Raw genomic sequence first — 24,185 nt, forward strand, 5'->3', positions numbered from 1 at the left:
CAAACCAAAAAAAGCAAAAACAAAACAGCCACGTAAGTGCTTACCTGATGAGAGACAGGTCAGACAGAGCAATACAACCTAAGCCCCACCCCCTTGCCTCAATCTTGTGAGTTCAAACATGCACGAACGTGTTATACACCCGCACTGATGGCCGTGTGCACAATAAAAACATGGGGTGTTGGGGAGGACACAAGGGGCTAAAAGCAATCTTCCAACTGACCTTGAGTGGGGAGGACAAAATGCAGTGATGGAAGGAAGGGGGGGGGGGGGAGAAAAAAAGCCAATGCGACGAAAAGGGAGTGAAATACTTAATCTATCTCCCCTGGTGGAGGGAAACAAATGCTTTCACTGTGATTGAGGACGCATCGCCCTCACACACCAACACACACACACACACACGTGCGCACACACACACACACACACACACACACGTATACGCGCATTCTGGCTTAAGGAGGAACTGGATAGGAAAAGCAAGAGTGAAACTCATTTTCCTGAAGCAGAATGGGAACACAGAGAGAAGCGGAAGAGGAATTTGTTTGGGGAAGGCGGAGTAGTACAGGAGAAGGCAAAGAGGCCGAAATAGGTGGAAACATGGGGGGTGGGAGCAGACAGAGACAGATGGACGGAGTAGAGACAGAGACGGGAGAAAGGGAGATGACTGCTAGTGACCGGCCTTTGTAGATGACTGTTGTTGCTCACTTTTGAGTCAGCTTCACTGAGGCAAAGTCTTAATGACTCATGACCCGATACTCCGCATAATCAAGCTGTGCCTGTGTGGGTCTGCGTGTGTGTGAGCGTGCGTACGAGCCACTAGTCTTGTAACAGAGAACTTTATTACCATCTGTTCCCACACATGCTTATTTGTTTAGCCCTGACATCCACGTCTTCTTCAATCGCTTTGCTATTTTTTCCTCTCCCACTCTGTGCCTCTTCCAATCACCTCTCCTTTTGTGTGTGTACCCCCCTCTTCCTCCTCCACCCCTCGCTGCCTGCGTGGAGGGGTTGTGTTCCAATAAATAGCGTCCGACCCAAAAAGGAAAAAAAAAAAAATCAGGGCCATTATCTCCGCGGCTTCCTAACTACCTCGCTCGTCTTGGTGACATGGAATCGCGCTCCAGCCATTTTAATCAAAGCATGTGTGTGCATGTCAGCCTGTCTGTGTGTGTTTGTGTGTGTGTGTGTGTGAGTGCCTCAGTACCTGTAGAGGCCATTAGGTGGAGCTGGTGCTTGGCTGAAAGAAAGGGACAGAGGCAAGATGGATAGCTGAGCGCAACGGAAAGGAAGGCTCACTCTCTTCTACCTGCTATCACAGATTTTCCTGGCAGTGTTTGTGTGTCTGTTTTTAAAGGTGTCCAAGTGTGTTGTAGGCTGGATTGCTTGTGTCCAAGGGAATCAATTATTCATGGTACAATGAGTAGTAGAAGTGTTGATTACAGACTTAAAAAAGCAAAAGCAGAAGAATAAGTAATATTATTTTTCTCTTTTTTTGTAACCTTAAATAAAAGCACAGGTGTGCCGTTAACAAGCATCCAGCTAGCCCTACCTTCAAAAACTAAACAAAAAGAAACGCCTTCACTCAAGACAATATTATAAAACAGACTGTGTTTAAGGACAATACCAATATCAATTACTTTCACACGTTTACCTGTGACAGCATTTTGAGTTTTAGTTTTCGCAAATGTGCTGGAAATCAGCGAGATTCTGTGTGAAATTCCTCACAATAAGATACTGACACCTCGGATGAAACACGCAGATCTTCCCTCTGATTTGTGAAAAAAAAAAAAAAAAACAACCTCACACACAAACACGCACAACACAACACACAGACGCACATGCACCTGTGCGACCACAGATCTTGTTGGCAGTTGAGAGAAAAAGGGACGGTAGCCTGGAGGAAGGGCAGGTGTCCACAGATGGAGCTCTCTCTGTCTCTCTCTCTGTGTCACAGATGGACCCAATCACACCTATTTCTCTCTCACATGCCCTATAGCTACATAATCGGTGTGTGCGTGTGACTCTGACTAGTTTATTGTCACATTAAAAAAAAAAAGAACGAAAAAAAGAGTGTATTCTGAATTAGCCTCTAAATATGCATACGTCTAGCCTGCAGCGGCGAGCGAGTGTTGTTTTTTGTGGGTGAAGCAGAGGCTGAGCAACGAGGCCACGGCAGACATCTACCCCACCTATCACTCTGCGCGTCGGTCTGCTCGGAGCCAAAGTACAACTTACGGCAAATATGCTCACAGTCGGATGTTGTCATCATCGCGGTTTAGGACAACTTTTAATTTTTTGTATATCTGGTGACAGCTGAACATGTGTGAGGCGGCCTGTGGGGGGGTTTGTCTGTCTGAGATAGCGGGGGTTCCCGCTAGCCAATGGGACCACACAATCCGTAAAGCAGGAAGTGAACCACCGATCTGTCATCTGTCTTCATAAACCCACCAGTCAGGACCCTCCTAATTAGTCACCATAGAAACCATGGCTAATTCCCCGGTCTGCCATGCCAATCACGTCCTGTCTGTGGCAGCAATCAGAAAGGCACATTTATCCACCACTGGGCCGGATCCCTGTAACAGATGAGTGTGTGTGTGTGTTTGGTGGGTGGCTTTGTGTGCATGTGTATGCGTGTGGGCGGTTCAGGGAGTTTGTATGAGCTTGTCAAAGGCTTGTATTTCCTTAGACAATGTTGCCTTTATCTTAAAAAAAAAAAACCACACGCACACACATGCGCACACATTACGCCTGCCTAGCTTGTAAATTCATAATGTTTGTTCAGATAGGAGGCAGATGTGTCAGAGCTGCCGAGAGGGGTGTGTGCCACGTTGTGATTTTCTGTGGGAACTGTTTGATTAGCCTGACGAGTGCTAGCAATCCCCACACACCCACAAAGCAATCAAGCAACTATTATATGGCTCGCACACAAACACAAACACGTACATGGATACAGACGTAGAGATGTGCCGCAGACGTGCTTAACCTTTCCCTCGGAGGTCAAACTATTTGGTCAAACAACACCGCCACGCTAAAGATGACCCCTGCGGGTCCGTTCACACGTGGGAGTTGAGACTCATCAAGCCAGTTTGATTTTTTTTTTTTTTAAATAAATGAAACCCACATCTAAATAGTCAATCAATTGATCAACAGCGGACTAGAAAGGCAAATAGCTCGAAATAACCTTGTAAATATTGAAGAACACACAGATGAATACATTATAGATCGACGTGGAGGGGGTGGAGAGGGGGGACAACCTGTCCCATCCATTTCTCCCCATCAGCTGCCTGTCAATCACTGCAATCGCCGTCAATTGGAACGTGCTCACCAGAAGGCTGGGGTGGCTGACACACAAAGATGCTCTTACATCCAACTTCAAATCAATAAAAAAAACCCCACTCGGAATCGCATCCGAACGGCGCATGCTGGCATTCACGGATGCCAATCATAACTTCAAGGGCACATCAAAGCCAAGTTCTATTCAGATGTATGCCCTTTGATCACCACCACTGCCTCCACCGTGCACGCACATTCTCGCACTTCGCCATATGTATATATATAACCTGTGATATAACTGCGAGTCATTAAAATTAAACATTTGCAGGCTGGGAAAAAAACATAAATAATTCAAGATCCGTGTGTGTTCATCCACAGCAGACGAATTACAGGGGTTTGCGTAGAGTGAAGTTCGAGCGTGGCTCTATTGTTCCCGCTGTCTGCAAAGAACACAGCACCATGCCATCTGACCGCTGTAGTGACAAAGAAGTATCCGAGAGTCCTACCTGTCTCGTGAGAGAGGGTCTTGGTCCTTCCTGTGTTGCCTGCGTGATGCATCGCTCCGTACTTGTCGCTCTTTCTCATTAACCCTCTACCCTTATCTCCTCTCCTCCACGCTCCACTCCTCTCTGTTCCCTTAAGAGTCCTCTTTTCTTGATTCTCAATCTTTTGCACTCTGTTTTCTCCCTCTTATCAAAGTCCTCGCTGTCTGTCGCCTCTGCCTCGCTGTTCTTCTTCTTCACTCTTGATTTCCCTCCCTTCTCCTCTCTCTGCCTATTTCAGTGAGCTCTGTGAAGCACAATCCGCTAGCTGAGTGCTGGAGCACGGCGCAGGAGCAGAGAGAGAGAGAGAAAGAGACACAGAGCAGAACGAAGAGCTACGAGCACACGCACGCACACACACACATACATGCGCGTGCTCGCACACACACTTGCGCTATGTGGATCGACACACTTGCGCACGTGTAGCTGTTGCTCTGCAGAGATGAACGGCACAACACCAAAACACTGGGTGGGGGGGGGGAAATGATGAGCGCAATGCCCTGCACTGCTCTCCCTGCTTTTCCAGGAGACTGCAGGTCTTTTTTGTCTCCCCTCCTGCTTCTAGTCCTCAGTCCTTTTTTTTGCTCAATCCGTCACAGATCAAGGCCAACTCGGGCACAGGGGAATGGATGGATGAGAAAACACTGAGAGTGAGAGCGCCTTTCAGCCTGTGGCAGGCAGCGCAGAAGACAAGGAGAGATGTGGCTGTGGCTCCATCCTCCATCTGCCCACAGCTGAGACTGAGAGCAGACTCAACACACACACGCACACACACCAGCTCCCTCGCCCTCTCTCTCTCTCGCTCGCTCTCTCCCTCGCTCTCCCAGCAGCGATGCACCAGCGAGATGGAGGGGGAGGAAGGATGACGGCGGGAACTAACGAATGAGCCGAAGGAGAAAGAGAAAAGGGGTTGGGGTGAGACAGTGAAAGAGGGATGGTGTAGTGGTAGAAAGGAGGAGGAGGAGTAGGAGGTGGCAACGAGGGCGGCAACACGCAATGGAGCCCACGAGCGCTAGAGTGAAAAAGAGTGACAGAATCATGGGAATGTGACAAAGCGTGCACATTAGAGGAAAGGGGAAGGGATAGAACGGTTACGAGGAAAATACAAGGGAGTGGGTGTGAGAGAGGAAAGATGGAAAAAGAGAGGAGGAAAGGAAAGGTAGGAGAACAGGGGTGAGGTTAAAAGGAGAAAAGACGAGGCAGCAAAGCGGAGACGTGGAGCAGGACGGGGGGAGGAAGGGCAGAGGACACTGCGGCGCTGAAGCCGGTAATATGTCAGATCTCACATGGGCACGCTCACATCCACACCGTGTGCCTAAAAAGGAACGATACAATTTCAAACAACGCAGGACGATGGCAGCCTGTGAAACAACACTTTTTAAACCTCACAAGACAAAATAAAAAAAGTGGTACTTTTCATTTTTCTTTAAAAAAAAAAATTATAAATTATTTGTTCAGTGACAGACAATGATAAACAGAACCTCGCACATCAAGCTTGTCAGACAAATCTTCGAAAATACAAAACTGTACTTTCTATCTCCATAAATGGACTCCGGCCAAAGTCTCAGGTGGGAGGTTACCAGGTGAGTGAAGGTCCTCGCACTGCCCAGCAGAGGGCACACATCTAGTCAAATATCAACCACAAAAAGAAAAAAAAAAAGGCGGCGGCCAACCAACTCATCATGTTTTTACAATATTAGCATAACCCCACATGATTAAACACATTAATCAACATTCAGTATGCATCCAGGCACATCATTTAAGACACTTATCAGACATTATGCAGCGATGCATCTTCAAAGCTGCTCATCAGATATTTCAACGCTACTATGAAAGATATATAAGCTAGTCATTGGTAAGCCAGTCTGTGCGTTCCTCTGTTTTTGCACACTGGAGAACCAATGTGGAAGGTAAACTTTGCTATAAGTCAGACAACAAGGATGCTGCTCAAAAAGAAATGGATGCTTATTAAACAGATACAGTCTTGCATGCGGTGAGGGGCAGGTATGAAGCTGCTACACAGGCAAAGAATCCGGTGTGTGTAGTAATGAAGAGAGAGGACGAGATGAGCAGGTATGACCCATGAGGCTCTACTCCAGGGGACCACTGTCAGCCCCATTTTCTATTTCTTCATGCAACATTCTCACATGCCATTCATCATCCTCAACGAGTCACGTCGTGACTTGTGCACAATGTGCCGCTGCGGCACCCTGGCGTGCGCACACTCCAGTTGATATGTGGGGGCATGTACACACATGTTCGCACATATGTATGCGGAGATCAAGAGCCGCGCGCACGCGTGCAGGTACTCTCCCTCAGCACCCACGGTAGCAGGTGCTGAGAGTCGATTTATGGCGGGAAAAGGAAGGGGTGGCGATTGGGGTGGCGGTGGAAGAGGGTAGAAGGGAGGGGTATGGGGGGGGTGGGTTGTGGTTATGACTTCATCATATTAAAGTTGAGAGCGCAGCCTGGGTAGAATCGGAGGGGGTGCAGGAGGAGATGCTGGATTTTTAGATGAGGTTCACGTCGATTTGTCATGATAAAGAAAAAAAAAACATCTGAGAGAGAAACAAATTGCTTTTTTGACAACACCTTGTAATACTCCATCATGCACACACACACACACACACACACACACACACACACACACACACACACACACACACACACACACACACTCCTGCGCATATACACATGTTCGTACATACGCGCGCAAACACAAAGCAATGCATTTTCCTCAAGCTGGCTATTTATCAATGCCATTCAGCATCATTATACCTGGCATATCTGTATAACCATATATATCAGGTGTATACATGTATGAGAGCTACACACACAATTTCCCCACTCAGTGTGAATTGCTCACTGGAGAGGCCGTTCAACCTGTAGTTGAAGTATAGAGGACACAAGGCTGTGCGGAGAGGATGTAAAGAGAAGCAGACGTATGTGTTAAAGAAAAGAATATGCAAAGGTCACACAGGCAAAGGTGAGCAAGGCTCATGTAACTGCACGAGCTGAAGCGAAACCTGTGCAGCCTTTATGCAGATTTATATTCCTTCTTTCCTTTTCTTCATCTCACTATTACACTCACAGGTTAATACGGGGTTTCTAGAGCTCAAACTAGGCAGTCTAAATGGAAACCTGTCAATTTATATATTCCTAGCAGGTCATTGAGTACTTTTTTCCCCTTTTCGTGCTCTCTATTCAACACTTAGTTTCTTTCTTCCCTCAGTGACACTTTTTGTTCTTTCTTCCTTACTTTGCTACCATCCACCTACCTTCTCGTTTCTCCCACTACTACCCGCCTCATGAACTGAAACACCAGGGGATAGTGGGTGAAGAGGAGGGGAGAGGGCAGGTCTGCTGTAAGGTGCCCCATGGGTTGAACATGGTCATTTGTCATGAGGCTGAAAGCTTAAGAAAAGACTAGTTAACCTTTACAGCTGATTCCCGCGAGACGGGAAAGAACACAGCCAGGCAAAACACCTCCAGGAGAAGGCGGAGCGTACATGGATGTGTATACACACGCACACACACACGTGCACACACGCATGCATGAATGGCGCTTGCGGCATAGTCTCCAGAAATCGATATCTACGGGAAGCAAGAGAGGTTACCGTTTTTACACCACCACACCACCCTCCCCGACTCGCTTTTCCCTCAGCATAAAGACTCAGTGTCTCCGTGGTCCTTTTCCTTCCTCCTTCATCCCACCACCCCCCAATCCTTCTCATCCCCACACCCTGCCAGAGTAATTAATCACCTTGTGCTAATGAGCTATTAACTAATGACAGATTGACATGTCGCTGCCTGTGTGCGCATGTCTGAGTGTGTCTGTGGAGGCATGTGTGAGTGTTGCCAGAGCCACCCTCGGCACACTAATGTGATTAATAAGGTTAAGCTCTTATTACTGAGGGAGCAACAAAAAAAGGAGTACACACACACATACACACACATGTACCGGTGCACACAAAGGCCAACATGCATGCACAAAAATACAAAAGTGACAAATTTCTTTCATGCACAGGGCAAAGAATGACTAGTGTCAGGCTGCTTCAAAGTATAAATAAAACTAGGGCACAGAAGAAAAGAAAAGACATCGAACGCTACCTTTCACCATATATTCTCATTACCCAGAGGCTGACTCTGCTATACACAATCACATCTCGGGGAAAAAGAGGGAAGCATTCCAGTAAAGCACTTCACTACAATTGAGTTACAACTGCCTAAAAAAAAAAAGAAAGAAAAAAAAACCATAAAAAACTTACAAGTCTTCTTGTGTCTTTGTCAACATTTTCAGTCACTTGTCAACATTTTTACAACGATTCAGTCGACCACTCATAGGTGTCCAATTGTTGGTTTGCTGCTGCTGACACATACCAACACAGGCACACATGCCTCCTATCACCTTAAGCCTGGTTTCAGCACCACGGACAGCTACACAAAGGAGGCGCTTTATGAACACATTTCAAGAGTCCCTGAAACAGCGTCCTTTGGCGTTTTGGTGCACAGCGAGAGACTCCTTCTTTGTAATAACACTCACATCCTAATATGTGTACCGAACGCACCGAACAATTACCGTGCCAAACAGACACACTATATCAAACCGTAACGCAAATAGGAAGGTATTGCTTGAGACAGGTAGTTACGCCTGAAGAAGTCACTACCTGGAGTCTGTTTAATCGGATGTATTGGACTGTAATGTCTCTGCACTCCAATTCTAAGAGAAATGTAGTTACAGCAAGATCATTTGATACTCAAGAGGATCCTTGCGCTACATAATAGCGAGTCTAACTCAGCTACATGTGAGTGCATAGCATGTAAGCGTGTATGTGCGTGTGGCAGCGCATGTACTGTACTGTATGTGTGTCTGTGACCTAACAGTGCGTCCCCCTGGAGAAGTTTTGGCGCATACCGAGACTCATTTGCATTCTCGCAGCTCTCTCATTTTTTTCCGTGGCTTTAGAAGTGAACAGCTGCTTAATGGTCATAGCTCTTCAGAGACGGGACATTGGGAAGCGCAGAGGGGGTTAGCCAGGGTTTCTGCGCTGCCAAACGCACAACTACACGGGGTGGAGACACACACAAAGGCACATACACGTGCGCGCTTGGAGCACACACCAGGTAAATCCTGGTTTAGCTATGGCTCTGAGAGTGAGATGTGACCATTTAGCAGATGTTTTCCTTCCCAATAGTGACTTTGGAGGCTTTCCACACTGTTGAATTTAACTACAATGGAAGACAAACCAAGATGCACGCGCATTACGCTTGAGCTGATGTGACAACAACAGAGAGAAATCCTTTTCTCAGTATGGCTAAAACAACACTGGTACGTGTATGTTAACAGTAAGTGCCGAGCTGGTATAGCTGCATGTTCCAAGCAAGTGATAGCAGCATAATACCTTTTCTGTAATCCACTGAAATCACTTAAATCTGGATTTTTATTGGATGGATGGCTGGACGGTGCAGTGGAGGATGGTTGTAAAACCTGATTTAAAAAGCAAAAGAGGGGATTGTCAGTGGATGATTTTAGGGGGGCGAGGGGAGGTTGAGTGCTTTCTCTATTTTTTTTTTCTGTGGCGCACGCAAACTTAAACCCCGTGCCACAGACACAGTGACACACATTCGAGCAAGACTACATGAAATGGCCTTCATCTCCATGCGCATTTGACTGCTTCGCTTGCCGACACACACACATGGGTTGTGTTTCATGAGATGCCAAAAGAAGGGATTTGGTGAAGTGAGAGAAGGTTATCACCTCACAGCTGGAAGTGCGGAGAGCCGTTCTGGTTCCACGGCGCTCTTCTCAGCGGGAAGCCTTGTGTTTTGACCTTTACGTGCTAGAAATTACTCAAAATTGTCAAGAGCATGTCAATGAAGCATACCAATATATAAAAAAAGGCAAATGAATGATTGGGTTGGCAGGGTTATTGACCTCACAGATCATAATTTAGTTACCGGACCTAAAAATAAATCCAAGAACAAAATGTTGAAATATATTTGATCTAATATTACAAAATGAAAGGTAGCTGTTTTGTCTTAATTGAGACAAAAACAACAGGAACTTGTTGAGGATGATAAATGCAAAATATGTCTATTTTTAAAATGACCACCTCTTGGCAAATCCATATTCAGTTCAGTTTTATTTATATGGCCCCAAATTACAACAAGAGTTGTACCTCGAGGTGCTTTATGTTGTGAGCTAAAGGCTGCATAATAACAGAGATAATACCCCATCAATCAGATGACTACCTATGAGCAAGCATTTGGTGAGAGTGGGGAGGAAAAATCTCCCTTTTAACAGGAATTCTCCTGCCGAAACAGATTCAGAGACGGGAGGCTCTCTGTTGTGAATGGTTGGGGTGAGGTGGGAAAGACAGGACAAAAGACACATTGCAGAGGAAAATGTATTAATCACTAATGATTAAATGTAAAGTGATGTATAAACACAGAGAGTGAAAAGAGGTGAGTGAAGAAGAAACACTCAGTGCATCATTCGAATTCCACAGCAGCCTAGGCCTATTACAAAGTAACTAAGGGAGGATTCAGGGTCACCTGATCAAGCTTTAACTGTAAGGTTTGTCAAAAAGGAAAGTTTTGAGTCGAATCTTAAAAGTAGATTGTGTATATGAAGACTAACTGACCCTCCTGGGCCTAACATACCAGACATGGTCCCAGTGAAAGCCAAATATTATTTACTTAAAATATGGTAAAATAAAATGTATTTAAACATGCTGAGTTTTTGTTACTTGTATTAACAGACTTTTTTTTTTTTAAAACAATCCCCCCAAACTCCTTAAGTCTTAAGTATACTTAAGACTTTTCTTTTAATATTTTTTTAATCGTTTTGCAGATCTTTCACAAAGTCAGTACATTATCTATATCTATATAGAAAGACAGTATGATTGGTATAATAAAAATATTTGGTTGGCAGGTGTTCTGTCTGTAACCACACCGCCATTATTAGCACATCTGTTGCCCATCTGTTCCTCCTGCTATTATCCGGTGCTACTTGGGACTAAATAGAAAGACAAGCTAGTATGTAAAGTATATAATTTATTATTGGACTAAAAGTTTGAGCAAAAACATAACAGGTAACTAAAAGTAATTGATAGGCAGCAGAAAATAAGCAAATGTAATGTGATGGTCATAAAGCGAATGAATGGTTCAAGTTCGCTGCTAAAAGTGTGATCGCCAGTTTAAAAGAAAACCAATAAAATACAATAGATGGCTAAAATGATTTGATTTTATTCTAAGGAATTAAAGTGCTTACAATACATGGGTAAGACTGGTCACAAAGCTTAATGAAAAAAGCATCAGGATAAAAGTATTGGCTGAATGGCTGCAAAGTAGGCTAACAGGACAATTTAAGGACAAAATAAGATCTAGTTAGAATGAATTCAACTGAACTCATCTGAGCATGAAAGGATTTAATGAAGATGGTTTTTTGGGTCTACCTGACTGGTCTGTGTTGTTTGTCAGATGTAAAAAAGAAAAAGAAAAAAGTTGATAAGATATGTAATAAAAAAAACTCACCAAAACACAAGTGAGCTTGTTTGTCTCCTTGTTTAAAGGTAATTTTGTAGATACAATCTAGCTTTATTTTTCATCATTCATAACAATTCAGTTATTCTTGGCATTATTCTTTCTCTGACTTAAGCTTGTAAGGCAACATTTCTTTCAGGAAGTATCAATCCAGCCTCTTTCTCTGTGACTCACAAACAGGTAGAGATGTCTTAATCTGTGAGTAGCTCCTTAAAATAATCTAATGACCACCAACTTTTCTTCATTTCCTAGCCGCTATTATAACACACCGGCTTTAGCTTGTTGGTTGCACAGACTGTGATAAATGACTGGTTTCCTTGAGATGGATTGGAATATCTGTCAAGGTCTGCAATGTCTTTAGATTTTCATTTGTTTTTCTTCTTGTGTTTTTGCCTTCTACCCGTCCCCGTGTCTCCCCTCACTGCATTTTCTCTGCTTGCCTGTGTGTTTCATGTCCTCTTTTCTGTGGCTTCCCATTGTATTTTGAAGGTTATGTCCTGGCATGGCTTGCTGTTTCTACTTCTCGTGTTTGTTCTTTTTCTGCCCTCATTATTGTTTAATTTGGCTTACCAATGCCTTATTACCACTCTGAATATTTCAACAGTCACTTTGTCAAGTTATCAGCCTCTCCTCCTGCATCTTCCCTCATGTCTCATGAGTTTGTTTTTCCTATCATCTTTTTGGCTTTCCAGTACTTTTCCCGTTGGGCTTTTTAAAAATTCATTTTTATTTAGTTTTTGCTAGTCTTTTTTTACATTTCTTTTTTCTTGCAAACTACCTATCTGCTTCCTCGATAACATGCGCTTGACTGTTCAAGAACTCTCCCTTAAAAGAAAAACAACAATATCTCCTTCATGGGCTCAGCGTGACAATTTTCTCCTGATCTAAACATACAGCACCATGTTCAAAATAACAGCGGATGGATGAATGGAGTCAGACAGGGCCATTATGAGGATGCTTTTAAGTAGTTTCTGTTTGTCAATTTGTTTTAAACGAAGTGGCATGCTATGTTCTTTTTCTTCTGTTATTGAGTCTGGCTGTGCATTTGCGGTCACCGTCATGAAGTGCAGAATAAATTCTACACCGAACAGATGCCTCTGCAATGCTTCAAGGGTCTAAAATATTTATACAAGGCCATACATTAATGCAAAAGAACAAAAAACAAATAAAAAATGAAAACAAAACCCCCACATATATCAAGTATATCTGATGAAGAGTTACAAGAATTTGTAGGATCCAGACAAAACAAGGGAGGGAGACAGGACAGCTCTAACATAGAGACAAATGACCTCCTAGCACCACGAACAGGGTGGGTATGAGCAGTACCGGGTTAAAAAAAAAAAATCAAAGTTTGTATCCAATGAATACAGAAGGCAAAATACACAAAGGTAGATGGTGAGAGCTAGACCAAACACAAGGATTGATGGCCTTGTAATTTCTTCTATTCTGCCTGCTAAAGATGATGAATCCCTCCACGAGGAATTTAATCAAACTCCAACAGTGTACACAGGTAGTGCTACAGCTAACCTTTCATGGTTAAGTAAACAGCGCGGTACAAACAAATACAAAGCTTACGCGTAACCTTATATGTGACGTGAAATAAAAATACACAGAAATTCTCAAATTCTGGCCTCGATTCAAAGTCACGTTATCCAGCCATAAACAAACACTACAGTCCAGAATGCATGTGTGCATTTTCCTGCTGGAAAGTGTGTGTACGTGTCCTGTATTGGCTCTTTACTGTGTAGACTGAAGAGATTACAATACCCAAGCCTCATGGATCAATACTCACAAGCTATGGACATATGAATTGCTTGTGGCAATGTAAGGAAGACCACAAAACTTGTGCAAGGAAGAATAACCCTTGGGGGAGGGGAGGGGCGACGTAACACTGTGTGTGTGTGTGTGTGTGTGTGAGCTTGTTGCCAGAGTCAGCTGTGCATGCTTAAAATAGTTATTGTTAGTCAATAAGCAATTTCTGTGTGAGAGGCTTCAATATACAGCCTTATTAATTCAATTACAGCAGTCGGCCTTGACTCAACAGTAAAATATGCAGAAAAACAGAGTTGCAGAATGGAGCGAAAGCAAGAAAAGGGGGTAAGAGGAGAGAAGAAGCAGGTGAGTTTGGGGGGTTTCTGTCATTATGATGGATAGATCAAGCGAACAGGGGCTCCCACAAGGAGGGATATAAAAATAGGCGAGCACCTCTCTCTTGCCGGTGCTCCACTCTGCCCATTTATCGAATCACAAGTCTCCTCGTTTTGTGATTCCCTTTCTTTTCACCTCCGACTGCCGTGGCCTTGCGCTTCCCCTCTCAAAACCATTCTTCTTCACTGGTTTCCCCCAGCATCCTCCTCCCCTCCTTCCTTCTCTGCTCATTGACGTGACTGCTTACCCCCAAATCCAGCACAGACAAAACACAAAACCAATCCATCCCACTGGGTTTCTTCTTCATCACACTCAGCCAGAAAGGTTTTTTTTTTTACTGATCCCAGACGACACACTAATTCAGTACCCACAATTTTTTCCCCTTCTTCTTTTTTTTTCTTATGAAAAACCTATATTTACACCCAGGGATTGCTTAGAGACTCTTCTGTCCTTTTATCTCAGTTGCCTTTCCCTGCTTTGTATTCATGCTGCTATACAGATTCAACACATTCAAACTAGTGGTCTATGAGGGATACTAATGGAAGTCGTTCAGAGCACCACTTATTGTCCTGTGTGTCTCAAATGCTCAACAAACCAAACAGCGCTGAGACCGCTAAGGAAAGAATAGAAACAGTCCTCTGCTGCTTCCCCCCCAAGTTTTCACCCAAGTCTCACTTCCATTCTTCTTCTGTCCTCCCCAATCTCTATCACTTTCTCACTCATTAACCACACCCCCACTGCCATCCCTCCATTTCTCTTCCTCGCTCTCTGGAGAGGAAAAACAAACAGCTGTCAGGGTCAGGCTCGCAGATGAATTCCAAATGACTTTGAAGGGCAGAGGGGCCGACCAACTTTCTCTAGAGGAGAAGCTGGTTACAAACATGCACGCAAACAGCATAGAATAAATATGGTCCATTCATCGAATCCCCCACCCCCAATACCACACTCACAGAAGCAGAGTGCTGCTACTCCTTGAATCAATACTGTGTCTTAAGTCGGCCTGCTGTCAAGGTAAAGGGAGCTTGTGTGTGTAAAATGGATCTGTGGGTGGTTACACACACACACACACAAACACACGCATATGCTGAAGTGTGTCAGTGAGAGTGTGTACACAAGTGGCCAAAGCTTGCTCCCATGTGATGACACAGATATTGTAAATCTCGATAAACATAGAGGCATTGAGCACAAGTTTGCTCACTTCCTCTTTGATTTATTTCACAAGTCCTCCTTCAAACTTTCTAAAGACGCAAGAAGTCAATGTCTCCTTCACCAGCTTGCCACCCATGGCTCCATTTGCAGCTCTCGCTGGGTCAAGATGAGCCGATGAATCATTTTTCATCTTATCAATCATATCTATGCGGTACCTCTCCATCTTGTCTGTTGAGTCCACTCTCTATCACTGTCTGTTACCATTCATCCATCATGAATAAAGGAGACCTTTGAATTATTCAGTGGTGCTAAGCAAAGGTTTAATCAAGGCATTAGCTCCATTCTTAATTCTTTCATGATGTTTTCTCACTGGTAGCGTCCTCTGAAGGACCTCAAAGGTCGCAGGCCCCGGGATTCTGTTTGCTTGACCAGGATCATGGAAAACATGGTTACCTTTTTCCTTGATCTATACCCTGGTCACACTGACTGATTACAACAAAACAAAAGTTAATAAACAGAGTTATATGGACAGATTTGTCCATATAACCCTTTGATCCACAAGGGGTCCAGTCATTTTCAAGACACAACCAGCTAGGCCTCTATGTTAGACTGCTGCTCCTCCCTGAGTTTGGTTCTGCTGGAGGTTTCTTCCTGTTAAAAGTGAGTTTTTCATTTCTACTGTCGCCACGTTCTTGCTTAGAGTGGGTTATCTGATTGTTGAAGTAATCTAAAACCCACTATACCCACTTTTTACCTAAACCAAACAACTTTTTCCAAAAGTCAAATGTGTCATGTTAGGAAGAGTGACCATGTAAAACCAACTCAAAACATTTACTGCAGCTTGTTTGATCAAACTACTAGAAAGGATAGTGTTAGTTTAAACTGACTGTACCAGCTGCATGTTGCCTTGTTATGGGTGCATCTGAAATTATTATTATTATTTTATTTCTTACCCATCTGTATATATTGAATAAGAGCCTCACTACAATGCAATGTATGTATGCTTACTATATGCCGGTGCTAATTTGTTTGCTATAAATAAAACCACGATGGTTGATTAGATTCAGTGTTAAAATGAAAAAAATGAGAGAGTAATAATTTTTCCAGCCACACATGTAACTTGTACTCATGTCTCACAGGTTTCAACACTGGCTGACGAAATTTAATTCAAGACTTTTTAGCACTCGGGTATACGTCTGTGTGTATGTGCCTGCTCGTGTGTGCGTATTACTCCTTCCAAGTCTTTGAGTTTTGGCAGCAAGATCAGAGGAAATGTGTGTTGTTGTGTTTGCGAGTGTGCGTTCGTGATTTTGTGTGTGTGTCACAGAGAGAGAGAGAGAGAAAGAGAGAGCGAGTAGGCATGAAAGTGAGATTCTGCTCTGAGACGTTTGATGTCGAAGAACAGCGTCTGCTGTCTGTCTGCCAACTGCCAACCCTCTATCACCGTCCCAACACATGGCCTCCGCAAAGTGTGTGCATGCGAATGCGTGTGTGTGCGCAAGTGGCCTGATTAGGCGGGGACTTGGCGATGTGACACTGCTACAGAGCTAGTCAGACTCATAACGTGCACCTCACTGTGTCACAGTGTTAATGTGTGGGCCTGAGAACGCAAAATAGGATTTCGTTTTGAATCACATGACAGAGATGGAGGAAGAGGTGCGTGTGTGTGTGTGTGTTTGTGGGCGTACTGGAAAGGGTGAGTAATCTGTCACATTTTATACCTCTCATCTTTCACCAGTGATCTTTGGATGGCTCCTTAACATACAGAGTCAAGTATACTTAAGCCTAATTGTTAATGTTGTGTATGTGTGGCTCTGTGCATGCATATGCTGTATGTTTATGAACATTTCTTTGGATCGTGTTTGTCCATGTGTGTGTAGACTGTGTCGCAACACTTTGAGAAATACTGCAAAAGCTATTCCAACATGTCTGCAATTACAGACAAGCAAATCCTGTTTTTAACTTTAACTCCAACTTTGTCCAACTAAGGTTAAAAGAGTACAAAATACGCTTGCGAAACAAAGAAAAAGAAATTAAAAAAAACAGCAAATGAGACATACCGCTTGCTATATTTGGCCTCAGAAGGCCAAGGGATCCCTTTATGACGAGTTTTACTTTGCTAAGAAGCAAAAACAGAAAAGATCCGAAAACGTCTGAAGAACTGAAAGCCGGGGGAACAAAAAACATTAAAAAGGAGATGGAGAAGAAAGGAGAAAAATGAGATCTGTTTAAAAAAAAAAAAGTCAAACACTTGTCTTGACTCACACTAGCAGACGTGCGTGCCTACGCAAACTTAAGCACAAACAAACAAAATAAAAACAGTGATTGAGGTACTAACAGATGCGCGCGTACAAAAAACCCCAAAACATACTGAAACATTGGCAGAGCAAAGGGCTCAAAGATCAGGTGAATCTACAGAGCAAAAGACACATGGGTCTTTCTTTTGCACCCTTCTTGACATTTTCACTCTGATAGGGCCAGATATAGCTCTCCTGCCTCCTCACAGCTCACAAACACGCACACTGTGAGAATGAATAGTTCAAGACCGAGGGGGAGTGAGTTATTTTGGAGGAAAAAAAACAGAACAGAATATGGTAACAAGAAAAAAAAGAAAGCGAACACTGGAGAAGCAATGGAAACGTCTTGTGGCAACAGACAAATAAGTGGTGCTACTGGAGTGATCCCGGCACCTCGTGTCGGCTACATTGATGAGGAAATTCACAATGCTGAAAGGCTTGAGAAATTGAAGAAGAAAAAGCAGAATGAGATGGGGCCTAGAATCAAAAGTAAGAAAAATCAATACAGAGGCTCGAGACAAGATACAAAAGGACTTGAGACTGAAAACTGGTTTACACTGAATAGATAAAGACGTGGAATTTTCTCAATGCTTTGTGCCCTTTGTGTGATACTTGCTCTTGCAATGTCGTGTCTCTATTGTCTTTGGATAGAAACATAGAGGCAAGAGCGCTCCACCGATCTGCAATTAGTCAATTCATTTTTAATAGGTTCTGAGGGCTGTGTTGCATTAATTACGCCCAGGGGTGACAGGAGCATAATAATATTGATCGGTTTGGATGATTCCGATTTAGTCTTTTAGTTGCCAAGGTGTGGGGTGAAAGTTACCTGATGACTGCATCTGCATACGTAATGTCTCAATATCATCAATTCTGGCCAGTGCTGGGTCACGTGTTAACCTAAGACTGCCTTAGAAATTTGATTAATTTCGCAGTTTGTCTCTACAGCTGTCTGTTTTTTGTGAGCATTATCATACGACAGCTCTTCTAACCTACTTTTGTTTATAATACTATGTGGTTAGGTTCAGGAAAACATGCTTGGGGGGAAAATAGCAGATGGCATAATGGACTTGTATGTATATTGCACCTCAAAACATCTTCTACTACAAGTCTCACTCACCCAGTCAGTTAGCACTTTTTGTCTAACATTCACACACACATACAGGAGGATGCTTCGACATGCAGAGGTGATGAGCTGGGGTTTGATACGCCAACCTTCCAATTGGTGGACGACTTGTTCCACCACTTGACTCGCAGCCACCAGACTTCAGGGTACTCAAACTTCTTTTGACTGCTTTGACTCCCTTGCAAGGGGTCATGACACTGGATAATCATCCTGATGGTTCCTCTCTCAGTTTCGGGGATCTTTCACATGCCAGGCAAATGTACTAAACAAGGGCTGCCATTGTTCTTAAGTATATGATGGTAAAGCATCCAGATTTAGGATATATGTGCAATAAGTTGGGAGTAAGACCCATCTCACCATTGCAATTACCCACTGAGTACTGGCACTAATGCCAAAGGACACCTTGTGTGTACCTCTCAAACATGAGCAGTTTTGCCAGAATCTGGAAATGAAAATAGGTTTTTTCTTTCCATCCTGACATAATGTGGTTCTCTCATTTCCAAAGATCTACTGTTAATTGACGATTAAACAATTTTATCAGATCTTTTATAGATGTTTATCATCACTTAACATTTTAATTAAAACCCACTGCTGTTAAATGACCCACAGCTACAACAGATTTACAGTTCTGAATTGGTACAAGAAGAACAATTAGTATCATAAACTTTAGATTTAAGATCTGAAGACACTTGTCAGATGATACTTGTTGCAGTTAAATGACTCTGTGTTTGAGAAAAACAACTAATGGTTTTTTATGGCACTTTAATACTGTTTCTGTGCAATGAGCAGTGCCAGTGTGGAAGTATAATGGCAGGAAGGTTTGAACAGGATTTGGACTGCCTCTCTCTTTTAATCCCTAGCATATGCTCTCAACCAACAACAGCATTTTAGTGATGTCGTAATCCTGCAAAATGTTGCTGAAATAGATACAAAGCTGCTGTTTGTTTTAATTTAAAGCAGATCTGTTGGCGTTGACCGCTGATGGTTGCTGAGGCTAACTTTCACTGAAGTGGTTGCTACTACTGAGGCGGCTGTGTTTTGTGCACACGCTTACAACCTTCGGCATCAAGATATAGTTTTACAGTATTTTAATTCATACCAATTTTTTAAAACATCCCTCTGCAACTGATCTCAAGTATAAGCTTATGTAGGATACTGTAACGGATATCAGCAACTTGCTGTTGTCTCCTAAAATAGATAGTTATGACTTTGCAAAGGGACCACTGGGGACAATGGATGGGGTAGTCTAGAGTGACCCATTGATTACGTACAAAGGTGACCGTGGTGCACTATCGATTGCAACTGGGCAGGACAGACATACTCCTGCATAAACCGGACAAAGCTTCCAATTTGACAAAATGGAGAAAAGAGAGGAGATGAAGACAGACTGAACACTTCTCCTAGGTTTTTTTTCTTTTGTAAAGTCAAGACATTATGAAAATGGCAGCTGATGAGAATCCAAATAGTCATATTTCTCTGTTCTCTGGGCTTTCGCCTGACTGCCTGCCTGTACAACTGATACTTGGCTTTGCCATGGAAAGGGCTCAAAAAGGAAGATTTGGGACCAGCTGAGATACCAGGCTGTCTCCATCCCCGTTTATGGAGATGGAGGATAAAGTCAGATACTTGTCTGATGATTAGCCAGCGCTGAGTATTAAGTGGCAAAACAAAGAAGACTTGCACAATTAGAGGTTAGCGACTCGAATATAGATCTATTCATCTCGTCTCTTTCCTCCCATTTGACTTGCCGCGAAACAAAGCCAACCTATTAAAGCAAGTATTGAGTGGAGAAGAAATGGTTTTAACAGAAATATTGACATTACCACTGCCTGCTTGTTTCTGCTGAGCAGGGCGCTTTTAATCGGAGTCTGTTTCTTTGTTTGGTATCCATACAATAACTGAGCACAGTGTTTAGGTTTATGAATGCAACAAATTCATGAGGAAGGATGGTCTGTGCCTCGTGTTTAAAACCAGTGAATTACTATATATGTGTTATATGTGACACGACTGATGGGTACATCTTTTCATCACAGTGGTGCTTGTTGGATAGTGTAACTGAGATATCGTAAGGTTTATTCACACTTTAATTTACCACTACAGCACTAGTGGCAATGAGAGAAAATAACTGTCCAATCAGAGATAATTACCTAAATTTGCTACTGTAATGCCTAACACCCTCGCAAGCATCAGGCTCATAAGAGGAACCTGCTACTTCAAGTGTGAACAGTGAACAGTCATCGACAGTAATCGTCAATAGCGAGAGCACCTCTTTAATCTTAATCTAGCAATGACGTTCCATAGGTGGGTGCATGTGTGCTATAGGTGTCTCTTATTAAAAATGTTGCTCTCTGCTTCCAGACTGTACCTGCCTTTTTATCAGGTAATCTTCCACTCCTTCTCTTTCACACATAAACAAACACTGGCCGGCAGAGACCTGCAAGGTAACGCCATTGCATGCCTCGCCATGCTGTGTGATGCCCCGCGGTGCTGCGCTCCATTCGGTGAGGCAGCATGAAGCACAAATCAATATGGATTAAAACTCTGTAAGGCGCTATCTACTCACCTCCTCGCACTACATACAGAAGGGAAACGTGTGCACTTAGTATGCCAGATTGCTGAATTTTCCCCCTTTTAAATCAGAGAGGAAAAGTGAAGAGTTTGAGATAAGCTAGCTGTAAAGTAAGGGTTACCTTAACGATGAAGAAAAGCACCTGTGCTGCGTCCAGCTCACGACACCCGTGGTTCATATCCATCATGCTGCTTAGAGGGCAGCATGATGGGGGGGCTGGAATCAGCACCTCATTCCACCTGCCACACCTAGACTGAGCGTCGCACACGAGGACTCACACACATGCACACGGAGTGACAGCCCTGGTGGTAGGCCTCAACCCCCATGGCAATGGTGGGCCTCCCACAGTGCACTGCAGGACACCAGAGATTATCCCAACACTTGCAGACAGTCACAGAATGTTAATCCTCAGCCATCTCTTCTACTGTGCTGTTAAATCTGGATCTTACTCTCAATTGCTCCTCCTACAAATCTCCCTTCTTTCTTTATCCATCACTCACCACATCCTCTCCCCCACAATCCACTAGCAATCTTCCTCAAATTCCCTGCTCTAACCCCTTCCTACCGCCTGTTTTTAACTCTATCCTCTCCTCCCCTAAAATCTCTTGATCCCTGTTTTCTACTCGAGAGCGACAAGGCATCATCCCCATTTTTCTCTTATCCTTTCTCTCCGCTCCCAGCCCAGCCCTCGCTATCAGCCCCGCATTGATCTTCTCATCCCCAAGAACACAAAACACCAATCAGCCTGTCATAATCACTCTGTTGGAAGAGGAAGCTCTGAACGCCAAGCGCAGCTGCTACGTGTTGAATTAGAGAAAGCAGAAATGCTAACGCTGCAGCTCATAGTAGTATGGGTTGTTTTTGTTGTTGTTGCTTGAACATTTTACTGGATGCGTTCTATTTTTAAATATGCAGAAAAGGGAATTCGAAGGTTTATTAACTACACTGTTGATTCCATTCTGCTAATGATAATACTGATTCTCATTCCTTTTTTATTTGTATCCTGGAACAATAAAGCGACAGCTGCCGGGACTGTTCATTTAAAAAAATTACAGAGGAACAACCTCTGAATGGTATCTGGTCTCCCGCAGCTTCCCTTCTTATTCACTGCGATTTGACTCATAAAAATTGCCCTCTACAGCTTGTACTTTTTTTTAACTACTCGTCCCAAAGGATTTTTCATCAGGACACTGTGTCTGCTAACTTCCAAACAATAAATGCAGTTTACGATCTGTCAGCAGTCTCCAGCCCGTTAACTTCCTCATACTGCTGTTGTCATGCAAAACACATGCAAACTTCTTGTCTTCATATACGTCAGCAACTTTCCACCACTGGTGATGTTGAAGAGTCAATAAAAGTAAGGTTGAAATGTTTTCTGTGATGCACTTAGATCTTAATTAAACATTAAGAAATACAATCACGGTGAAAAGAAAAGGCTCGCTCTTTCCCTTCTAAGGTTTGATGGGTCATAGAAATTGAAAAAAACAAACAAACAACAAATCCACGAGCTACATCTCATACTCTAGAGGCCTCGGTTAGCATGTTACATTTGATAACAGTACAAAATCAGAAAAAGGCTGAACAAGTATTGTGGCTTGTTTGGAAGGACTGGCAGAAGAAAGACTCATCTCTCTAACGAGAACATGGCAACGCAAGTTTGCAAAGTTACAGCTGAACATACATGAAGATGTTTCGCAATAATGCAACGCCGTGTTTGGAGCAAACCAAACACAGCATCAACGCCTGATATCAACTGTCAGGCACGGTGGTGGAGGGGTAATGATTTGGACTTGTTTTGCAGCTACAGCATTTGGGTACCTTGCGGCCACTGAGTCGACCATGATCTCCTCTGTATGAAATTTGACAGCGAAAGCTTGGCTGAAACTGAGTCCCACAACAGGACAACGATTCCAGGCACAGCAGCAAATCCACAACAGAACGTGTGAAAAAGGAAAAAATAATGCTGTTGTTAAAGTTGAGACGAGTGGGCCAGAATTCCTCCACAGCAATGTGAGAGACTGATAAAGTCATACAGAAAATTGTTACTTCAAGTCATTGCTACTACAATTGGTTCTGCAAGTTACTGAGTGATGGGGTGTACTTAGCTTTTCAGCACTGCTCCTGCATTTTGACATAGATACAGCATAATATGGGTTGTTTTAATTAGGTTGTATTTACCTCATTGACCTGGTGAGAACCACATTACTTTTTCTTCTATCCAGATACATAAAACCTAAGTAATGCAAGAGTGCATACTTTCTTCTTACAATGACTGTACTGTCAATCTGTAAAATGTATCCTTAAATTATTTACACATATTATAGTTTGTAATTAACTCACTCTTCCATATTGTTCTAGAGTGCCCTAATCACAAGACCCTGTCATCCACACTTCAACCGGTGGTGACATTAACCAATGCTGTGACATTTTTTTCTGTCTTTTTAGTCGCTTCTCATCTCACAGCTTCATGTATTATGCAAATATTCAACAAACAAAATAGTTACATGATTCATCGACGTCTGAGAGCAGAATAAAGCATCAAAAGCACAATAGAGATGTCTTTTGTTAATGGTTACTTTTTTAACACTGTATGGCAGTTCAAAATGTTCTGATGCTGTTCGTTTCTGTTTCTGTGACAAGCTGCAAGCTTTCTGCTAGTTTACCATCTAAAGTATCTGTTTTCACAAATTATATATTATTAGAAGTTACCGATATCACACTATTTAACCAACTGGAAGGGCTTTTTACACTGTGTGACGCTGTCTGAGAAGAAAGATGGCTGTCGTCAGAGGAACGCGGTCAGCTCTGAGGTCATCAATCCAGAACAGCGATCCTAGATCGTGCTGTGAGAAATGTTTGGAGCTTTGGCGACTAAAGTGAGCCTGCAGCAAAACCGAGGCGGTGTCAGAAACATAGGATTACACTCCCACAGCGTGGCTGCTGTTACAACCCACATGTACTAGCCAACAAATCGGTTTGTGATTGGTCAGTGTGACATTTTATATGTGCCATTTAAAGAAAAAAGCCTATATTGATTTAATAGCGTTATTGGAAGGAGACAGCCAAGACTCTCTCACTCACTGTCATCACCCAAACAAAGCCACGCAGCCACTCTGAAACTATACACACATTAGACAAGAACATTAACAAGTGCACAGCAATTATTATCAAATTAGAATACAATGTTCTACTGGGACACCATCAGTCTGGTTTGGAGCAGCAGTGGGATGCTCAAAAGAAACTGTTTTCTTCACATCACTGAACCATGGAGTTATTTATGGTCATTAAACAGTTACAGTCACTGATCACCCCCTAACTAGATAAGAGGTCCATGCCCTGTTGGTAAGCCCTGGTTTTGTCCATAGGGTGATTGTGTTTTGTATGGAAAGTAAAGTCAAAATCAATGTGAATGTGGGAAGGAAACATCAAAAGGAAACTGACAGTGTTGCTTTAGTTCATCCCAAGCGAAACATCACCGTCTGGATCAAATTCATCTAATAATTCTGACTTATTTTCATTTATGCTAATACAGGGAAAGTCAG

At 43.1% G+C, this 24,185-nt stretch overlaps 1 protein-coding gene across 8 annotated transcripts in view; it reads right to left on the reverse strand.

Annotated features, from left to right (window-relative positions):
- tenm2 (teneurin transmembrane protein 2) overlaps positions 1-24,185 on the reverse strand; it is a 211,261-nt gene that overhangs the window by 99,691 nt on the left and 87,385 nt on the right. For 3 of the 8 annotated variants that reach the window (XM_040015151.1, XM_040015150.1, XM_040015152.1), the window contains exon 1: positions 3,777-5,163. The exons of 4 other annotated variants lie outside the window; for them this stretch is intronic. In XM_040015151.1, the coding sequence (XP_039871085.1) occupies positions 3,777-3,855 (79 nt within the window). In that variant the 5' untranslated portion in view covers positions 3,856-5,163. Of the gene's footprint in view, positions 1-3,776; positions 5,164-24,185 lie in introns of those variants that run through there. One more of the 8 variants, XM_040015153.1, reaches the window with a different exon arrangement.

This window comes from Simochromis diagramma, unplaced genomic scaffold, assembly GCF_900408965.1.
Source record: "Simochromis diagramma unplaced genomic scaffold, fSimDia1.1 OVJJ01000685.1, whole genome shotgun sequence".
NCBI classification, from domain to species: Eukaryota; Metazoa; Chordata; class Actinopteri; order Cichliformes; family Cichlidae; genus Simochromis; species Simochromis diagramma.